General features: G+C 42.8%; 1 protein-coding gene across 2 annotated transcripts in view; it reads left to right on the top strand.

Moving 5' to 3' along the window:
• The first annotated feature begins 1,207 nt into the window (after positions 1 to 1,207).
• LOC129179454 (transducin-like enhancer protein 1) overlaps positions 1,208 to 9,475 on the top strand; it is a 36,016-nt gene continuing 27,748 nt past the window's right edge. For both annotated transcript variants that reach the window (XM_054772689.1, XM_054772688.1), the window contains exons 1-4: positions 1,208 to 1,706; positions 3,045 to 3,145; positions 3,883 to 3,946; positions 6,222 to 6,266. In XM_054772689.1, the coding sequence (XP_054628664.1) occupies positions 1,683 to 1,706; positions 3,045 to 3,145; positions 3,883 to 3,946; positions 6,222 to 6,266 (234 nt within the window). In that variant the 5' untranslated portion in view covers positions 1,208 to 1,682. The remainder of the gene's footprint in view (positions 1,707 to 3,044; positions 3,146 to 3,882; positions 3,947 to 6,221; positions 6,267 to 9,475) is intronic.

Raw genomic sequence — 9,475 nt, 5'->3', positions numbered from 1 at the left:
GCGTAGGCCTGAGGGGCTTTCCACATGGAGTGCTTAGATGGGATAAGTGGAACACGGCTGGCTTTTTTACGTGCCAGCTCACCAATCATGACCTGGGTGTACTTTTATCACATCTGTTGTTTGTCACCGAGTATTTCATCCCCCTTCGGTCCTTTCAGTTTAAGTGCTGTTTAGTAATGCTAGAGGTTACATAACCCTTATGTATAGTTAACAGGAGAGGTAAGTTAAGATACAACTCACTCAATTATTTTATTTTATTTTATTTTATTTTATTTTATTTTATCCATAAAATCTGGAAAAAATTTGCAGTTATGATGTTCCAAGGATCAGATCTGCATGTGTTTTGCTTTTTCTTTGGCTTTTTGGGTGCTTTTTTTTTTTTTGCAACAGAACAGGGGTCTCAAGCAGTGCTCCAATAACAGTGACTAACTTCTTTTTAATCTTGCGACACAATGCGCTGCTTTACACCTAGCGTTGTTCCTGAAAGTTAACTCTTTTGTGACTATGATTAATAACTCTGGTTAAATTAGGGTTCAAAGGATTAAAGTCTGCATGTGCGTGTAGCTTTTTGTTTGGATTATGTCACAAAAGTGGACAAAACAAGAGTAGAAAAATACACACTGGGTGTCCTTGTCCAGTGTCCCAGCACTTTTGTTACTTTTTTCACATTTGTTTATTTAGGTTTTACCAATAACAGTGGCTGCCTTTTTCTGGCTTGCACGCACTTCATGGGGTGTCCTAATTTTATCACATGACTGTTGGTAGAAGAAGAGGGTTGGTTTGTCATGACACTTGTTAGGAACAACAGCAGCCACTAAAAGAAAGAAAACCAGTATTTGTTGTGTGTGTGTGTGTGTGTGTGTGTGTGTGTGTGTGCGTGTGCGTGCGTGTGTGCGTGGGTGTGTGTGTGTGTTTGGCCCGTTTACGTTCTTGTGCCACGTTACTTTGATTGACAGTCTAGACCTGCCCTTCCTCTCCTTCTCCCTCTCTTCCCCCTGGCTCGCTTGTCTCCTAAGTAGCAGCGCTCCAATTGGCCAGCTCCCTTCGACAGCTCAACCAGGTCAACGGCCACGGGGCAGTGTGCGCCGCGGCGATTGGTCAGCGGCTCAGCCCACCTCATGAGCCCCACGTGGAGCACCGCTTGTGATTGGCTGGCATTCGCTTCGGTGGGCGGTCCGTACAGCAGTGGGTTAGCTTGGAGCGTGAAACCGCGTGAGAAAGTTGCCATTGAAGGGAACTACAGCAGGACAGAGGACTACTGCTGATCCTCTGCCGCCGCCGCCGCCGCCGTGGAAGTAGTTGTTAGCCAAACTAACAACATATTTCCTTTTTTTCCCCAGTAAAAGTGGACGAGGACGTACATATACACCAAAATTACGATTCCACGAGTCAAGTGTTGACTCTTCACCGCAATTAACCCAGCGCGGATTCGTTTCTTTGGGTCTACTTTTTCCCTCACTCGGAATATACACAGGACTACCCTCACCCGGTTCTTCGTCGACGGGGGAGCAGGGAAGAAAAAACCCGAAAGAGGAGCACGGTAGCCGGTTTGTTTTGTTCCGGATGGCTTGGTGAGCCGGAGCAGCCCTATACTTCACCCCGAGTTTTGGTGCTTCGAAAGTGGGGGGCCTTGCTTGAGACGGAAACGGGAGCACCCCCCTCTCCCCTCTCCGGAGATAACAATGTTCCCCCAGGGGCGACACCCGGTAAGACTCCCCCCTCCCCGACCTGTCCCCTTACCCTTTGTGTCTTTGCTGTTCATCACCTGCCTGTAACATCCTGAGATATATAGATTTAGATAATAGATTTGGATAATAGTGTTCACACTATACACAAAATGTTATGAATCTGAATCGGATTCCATGCACATGGTGGTCCACATTGTAATAATAGCTACAGCTAGATTTGGATGTACATGTATATTGTTTACACAATAAACAAAATGGTGTGAGTCTGGATTAGATCCCACATTGCTATCCACAGTATGCCTTTAATAATCATTTGTTTGTTTGGGTGTGTGTTTGATGATAGATAGTCTGATTGATAACAGGAAGCATATTTGGTTTAGTGTTTACAACGTGAACAAAATGATGTGAGTCTGGATTGGATCCCATGCACATTTTGGTCCACAGTATGTGTTTAATAATCGTATGTTCGTGTGCGTGTGTATTTACATTAGACACTAGATATACAGATATACAGTGTGTAGACATATGGCTTTATTTGGGGTAGCGTTTACACTATGATCAAAGTAGTGTGAGTCTTTTCCCATTCCCATTGTGGTTAACAGCATCTCATTAATAATTATATGTATGTTTGTGTTTGACGATAGCAACCATATTTGGTGTAGTGTTTCACCATGAATGAAATGGTGTGAATTTGGATTGGATCCATAGAGAGACAGCAACAGCTATATGTCATTCACTAATGCTAAAATGCTAACATCCACATCATGCATCTAAATATCGAAGCTGTCATTGTGTTAATTGAGTTTTATTTGGGGGTAGTGTTTTGGGTCATATACATAATGGTCTGAATCTGGATTGGAGCCCACATTGTTGTCCACAGTATGGCTCAAATAATAATACGTTTGTGTGTCTATTTATGTTGGACAATAGCTAGGTAGCCAGATAGATATTTCGGGTAGTGTTAAAGAAAATGTTGTGAGCCTGGATTGAATCCATAGATAGATAGATAGCTATAGACAACAGCAGCCATGTCATTCACACATGCAACAATGCTAACATCCACAACATATACTGAAACGTCTAAGCTGTCATCATGTTAATTGAGATGACTTGGACCATAGTGTTTATACCGTAAACCAAATGGCATGAGTCTGGATTGGATTATATGCACATTGTGGTCCTCAGTATGGTTGAAACAGTCATAGTCGTTCATGTGTGTTCATGTTGGATGACAGATAGCACTGTGTACTATCTATACCCATGTCAATGTATGTACTTTGGTGACTGTGCAGCCAGACTGCACAAATTGTGGTCCACTGTGTGACTTTAATAATAACATGTTTGTGTTTACATTAGACGCCCCATCAGGCTCCGGGCCAGCCCTTTAAGTTCACCATTCCTGAATCCCTGGACCGCATCAAGGAGGAGTTTCAGTTCCTGCAGGCCCAGTACCACAGGTGGATAATGCTCTTGTTGTGTTTTATCGGTCTCATTGTAATCTACTGTATGCATGCTAGGCAGCCACAACAACCCTCCTCCTGTTAGAAAAACTGGCCTCAAACTCACCCATAAACATCAGATCGGGTTCAGAAAAGCGCAAGCATGCGGCGCGCTCAGGCATCCGGTTTGGGGTTTTTGCACGCTGCGGTAGGTCCAAGTAGCGGCGATGAGTGCCATTTGGGTCTCATAAATCACTCGTTATTTTCCCTTCTTTTGCATTCATGTATTTATTTGTTTTTGGGTGGCGGTGCGACAGGTGAAATCCAGCGATGTGTAAACATATCGTGACACAAGGCAGGAGTGACACTGCGCAAACAGCCTGCAGGGCCAACACGCCGCGGTTGTCACGGTTCAACAGGAAGAGTCATGTTCTCCATTTCACTATTCATTCTTTCCATTCTGTGCACTTGCGGGAAGCTTTAATCAGAGACAAAATGAAAAAGCAGGATTATACGTTGTCTTATTATTATCTATTGTAGGGTAGAAACCGCCGGAGGATCCGCAAGTTGCTGGTTTGTTTTGTCGGATTTCTTTTAATCCAAAAGAGAGGGATTGTAAGGCTGCAGACAACCGCACAAATGTGAATTATAAAAACATACACTGATAGACAATTATAGCAATAAAATGTATGCATGAGAAGCCAGAGGTGCTTTGCACTGTGACAAAGTGTGACTTTGTGTTTGCTTTTTTTCAGCCTGAAGCTGGAGTGTGAGAAGCTGGCCAGTGAAAAGACTGAGATGCAGAGACACTATGTCATGGTGAGATCCATTTACACTTTTAAAAAAAATTTTGTTCTCAAACATGCAAGTGCCCTTGAGAAAGATGGCGTGTCCTCATCAGACCCTGTCTGTGTTCTGAACTGTCAGCTCACGCCGAAAGCGATCATTCTTTTTTTGTGCGTGTTAAAAAAGGGGAAGTGAATACCACCGTTTTGAAGTGCTGTTTTCTCCACATGACTCTTATGACTAAAATATTTTGAAAAAAACACTATATTTACGAATGGCCGTACAATTAAATGTCCTTGATCCTTGTTATTTTACATTAATTGATGAAAATCGTTGATATACATATTGTATATCTGCTAGGATGTAGCTCATCTTCCCATAGTTGACGTCATGTTGATCTTCTTTATATTGCAACTTACTTGAGACTGAATCAACAGTGCCTCCGCTGGTTGGGGCCAAATAGTGCAACCCATTTTGACTCAATTGCTTCAATTAATTGATCAGTCATTCATTTGTAACCAAGTAAAGAAATTATTTTCACACACATACAAAACATTTCTTGGTTAGTTTAATATGCATTCCAGGCCAGTGATTTCAGTGATTAAACAGTAAAAAAGTGCTAAAGTTGTGATACGTTTTCAATTTTTGTCCTCTTAGGCTCCAAAATGGTTGTTTTGTTGCTTATATAACCAAGTTAGAGTTAGCATTATGCACTGGCTGATGATCAGTATGTGTCTGTTGTATTCTTTGTCATTAGTTTGTGTGCAGTATATGTCGAGATTATGGCATTACATGAAATTTGTCATTTTTATTTTGTGCTGCACAAGTTTGGAGAACAAGCTGTTTTAAGGAAACGATATTTGCATTTTTAGTTTCTGAAATGTAGTTGTCGTTTTAATCAAACGACCAAAAGGACATAGTTTTTACTCGTTTTCAGTTAAAACTAGGGATGCATTTTATATATTTTTTTAAAGCCAATACCGATAACCAATAACTTTTTATATATATATGTTTTATATATAATTTTTTTTAACGTTTAGATTTAACTGTAGTTTCTGGAGGCAAGAACGACTCAAACAAGGCTGGATTTGACAAAGTGTACCTTTAGGTTTGTCCTTACCAAATATCATGGCATCACTAACAAAATATATATTAAAAAAAATAGTGCCAGCTCAAAAGTACAAATTGTGGCTCCAAGTGGGATACTAGCCGACAAAAGCCCTCCGGTTGTCTCTGGCAAACCTTTTGCACTTTCCAAATGTTGCGGCGATAGGAACAAGCCCTGGGCATCGCAGCAATGCTATCGTCTCAGGTGGCTGATCAGGTTTGATGTGTTGAAGCTCAACACATGCAGATAAATGCAGAGCATTTATTGCAACCAGCATGCGACATGTCTTCCTCTGAAACAGCAAAGAACCCCCTCTCGATCAACGCAAGTGAGTTACAAGTAAGTTACGACAGGACGTTTGCAGCATGTCACAGAAAAGGAGCGCTCGATTTGCACACGCTAACGCACCTAGAGCACAGTATGGATTACCTCGGTTCATTGGAGCTTTTTTAAAATCGGTTATCGGAGCTATTTTTAAATGTTATCGGCTGTATCGATATGAAGTCCTAATTCCTCGTATCGGCCCGATAATTATCAAGTACTCCTAGTTAAAATAATCTTGTGTAAATAGTGGACTGCCTGTGACTTTACATTGAAATTTTTGCCCGAGAGTTCCCATTAGTCCTTGCATGGGTAGATAATAGCAATGTTTTCAAAAAGCATATTTGGAATGTGACACTGATCAGGCATGTGTTGCCTTGTCATGGTGAGATATGACGCAAAGAAGACGACAATAGATTTGGTTTAGTCCAAGAAGAATGCCGAAAGCTTTGTTGGAAAATAGGTGTCTTTTATGTCCCACAAAACTCGACAAATCATGGTGCTGCAGTGTGTTCAACACGATTCTTTCGGTACCGTACCTCTTTGATTAGTACTCGAATGGAGATTCACCAGAAAGTAGTACCGTATGGTACCCTTCACAACTTTTGACAATGGTAGCGCATTATTTTGCACACCAAACTGTACATAGAGTATTGGTTGTGCTCAAGGTTTCTTCCTCATAATAAAAATAATGATCATGTTTTTAGCTTATGTAACGCTTTTCAAGATGCCCAAAGATGCTTACACCCAAAGAAAAGTTGAATATTGAGTTTTTCCCTCGCCTCCGTTGCCAAAGAACTTGCTCATGTGGGCTTCAGTTGTTTGTGTGTGTGACTTTACACATCTAACCATCTAACTTGTGCTTTCTGTCCTCTGCAGTACTACGAGATGTCATATGGCCTCAACATCGAAATGCACAAACAGGTATAGATGATGTGTTTTTGTTTGTTTGTGTTTTTATTGTTGCCTTGTGTGTGTGTGTGTATGCGCGTGCGTGTGCACATGAGTGTTTATCCATGATCGATGGAGCTCTGTCTCCATTTCCCCAGTTAGTGTCGGCCGGCTGAGCCCGGAGGCAGGATGAATGGCTCTGTAGATTGATTGGTGCTGTCTGGGGGAGCGGCCTGCTTTATTACATTAGAGGGGTAGGGCTGCTGAGGGCAGAGGGATCGATCATGGGCCGTGTTAGAGTCGGCCGAGCTCCACTTTTGCGAGCATCGATGCGAAATTGTGGGAACGTAGATCCACAATTACGCGGCCAAAAAAAGACAAAACAGTGGGAGGACATGAGACAGGGCGGCAAGTGCAAAACATGGAGGACAAATAAACACAAATACACACCGACAAAAGTGCTTAATTGCAATCTTGAGGAAGGTAAACTTTGTTTCCCCAAAGCTCAGAGCGTTTACCAGTAATTACTGCTGCTATCGATCAGTCAGGCCTGAGGAAATTGGAGGTGGATTGGCCCGGGCCGCTTCACTGAAGACTCTCACCTTCCTCTCATCTCCTCCTCCTCCTCAAGGGCTATTCTCCTGTTTTATACCCCAACTTCTCTGTCTGCTGCTCTCACTCCCCGTTTATAATTATGGGAACCCCCTTCTTCCTCCCTCACCCTCCACAACCTCCTTTCTTCTTGGCTCCGCTTTCATTTTATGTCCATGTGAAGCTCCTGTTTCTTCTTTGTGAGGGAGATGCATTTCTTCCTATTGTACACACACGCACACACGCACATGCACGCGCACACGCACGACGCCAGGGGAGGTCATTAGCTTGAGGCTTCAGTTGTTGGAGCAACAAGCTTCTGTAGGCGGGGGTGTGTGTGGGGGTTGGGGGGGGATACAGACGAACAAACTACCTCCTGCTGTGTACGTGTGTGTGTGTACGTGTGTGTGTGTTGCTCCAATTATACGTGTGTGTAACAGGATGTCTGTTTTTAGTTAGCGCATTATGTATTTTATGTCCCCCTCCGGCTCTTCAAATGTGCTTGTGTGACTATTAGAATGACACAATGCACACTTGTTGTCCTGCACGCTCCCAACTTTAGCAATGCAGGTAACCCAGTTGGTTTGATCCTCATTAAGTTAAGAAGACCTGATAGTCTTTGGTCAGACTATTCTCAGACGGCCTAATCAGAGGAGCCTTGATACCAGGGCTACTTATAGAGCCCCTGTAGCACGGGATTCTGAGAATAGACGTGCAGGTATAGTTCGACACCTAAATTTAGTTCCTTCTGAGCATATAAGACATGCCAATTAGCTGTAAGCCCAATTTACAGCATGCCAAGGTCAATGGCTCGTGAGCTTGCTTGTTTTTACGGGCTGAAGGGATGTTGTTTATGTCTCCAATGCAAAATTCCAGTGTTTGTGCATTATACAGTATACTGTGCATATGATGTAGAAAGTAAAGAAAATTAAAGGTTTCGGAATGGCCCAGCCAGAGCTGCAAACCGAATTCCAATTTGGACTGCTCTTGCGAGAGTGGTCACATATGGCCAAGTCAAGGGGATTGCAAGATTTCCTCATTGTAGAATAATATTAGACCATTTTCTTCCTTTAAATAATGACACTTGGTTCAAATATTATGGAACGATGCATCAAAACACCACGGACTGGAGGCGCATTGCTCCCCAGACGTAACATTGCAGTGAGCACATGAAAATGTAAACCGTAGTTGCTACTATGCGGCGTCTTGTTATAGCTCTTTGGCAGGGGCTGGGAGTGAGTGTGTGAGTTGCAATGCTCCATCAGAACGTTAGGGGCAGTGTTTTCCTGAGAGGGAGCAGCCCCAACTCTGAGCTTCCTCAGTAGTGAATAGTGGCAACTGAAGCAACATCCAGATTGTTGTTGGAACTGGAACTAATCAATGTGGAACGTCAGTCGCTTTGATTGTACATGTTCTCTGAAATCATTCATATCCATGTCATATTCAACTTCTCATATCTGTGTATTGCTTATTCCTTTGCTCAATTTGCGGCATTCTTTCTTTTGTTTTTGGCCGCTTTCGCAGGCAGGAAACACGGAAGTGATGTACTTGCAGACCCACCAATTACAGCTTTGCGGTCCGTGTCGCTGTTGGAGCTAGGTTAGAATTTTTTGGAGGTGCACGTCAAGCTCTGCTTGGGTTTGAAGGTCGAGGAGCTAGCTGGCTTATGCCGTGCCGTGACGCTGTAGCATAATAAACCTTTAATATAATGCTAACCTTCGTTAAAGATGCTATTTCCACATAAGGTAGAATCATCCCGAATACACGTCCTACCACATGTGGTAGGATCCCACACTTGAATTCATATAAGGAGACTGTTTATGGTAGGCGCTGCTGTTTTGGTTAGCAACAATGTTCAAAGTTCAAATGGGCTCAGCAGTTAAGTATTGTGTTTGAACAATACGTTCTGTGGACTGAAGTAATTACTGAGGTAAATTTTCCCCGTCTGTAAAAAGTATGTGTTTGATTAGGGCCTTTATTTGTTTGACGTGGAATGACGCACCCAGTCATTAGTTGGGCACGGCATCTATTAGAAGGATGGCTGCTATTTGAGGAAATGCAGTATTTCATTTAAACAGAGTTGTTATTCAGATGTATTGTATAGATTACAGTTAACAGGATTTATCTGCATTTTTATTAGATTATTTATTTGGGGGGGGAGAGCATGTTTTAACACTGCTGTGTTCACTTTTATAGCCAGTGTACTGAACTTGCCCATGCACGTTCCTAACTTGCTGTTGTCGTGTTAATTATTACATCCACGCTGCCAACCACATAAAGAAAGCATTTGCGAACAGATGCCTGCAATTCTCGTTCATTACAAACTCAGTGTCATTTATTTCATGTTCATATTGACTCACCCGCATTTATAACCTCCCGCTTCCTGCTGTCACTTTGCATCCTGTCTGGGCGATATTATCTGTTCCCTGTTTTTAGCCACAGATAAATAATTGACTGGAGTTCGGAGGTCGTCCCAACGAGGCTCTCGCGTTTTATTTAGCTCAGCCAAGTGCATAATTGGCTGAACGGCTGTGGGGTCAGTGCTTTGGGGAGCTTTGGCTAGGTATGGATGTGCTCCTGCCAAACCGGCCATGTCCTTTGTAACACACCCAAATGGGCTGAACACAGATGGACCAGAGGTTTTGCATTGT

This window comes from Dunckerocampus dactyliophorus, chromosome 4, assembly GCF_027744805.1.
Source record: "Dunckerocampus dactyliophorus isolate RoL2022-P2 chromosome 4, RoL_Ddac_1.1, whole genome shotgun sequence".
NCBI classification, from domain to species: Eukaryota; Metazoa; Chordata; class Actinopteri; order Syngnathiformes; family Syngnathidae; genus Dunckerocampus; species Dunckerocampus dactyliophorus.
This window is presented reverse-complemented; position numbering and strand designations above follow the sequence as displayed.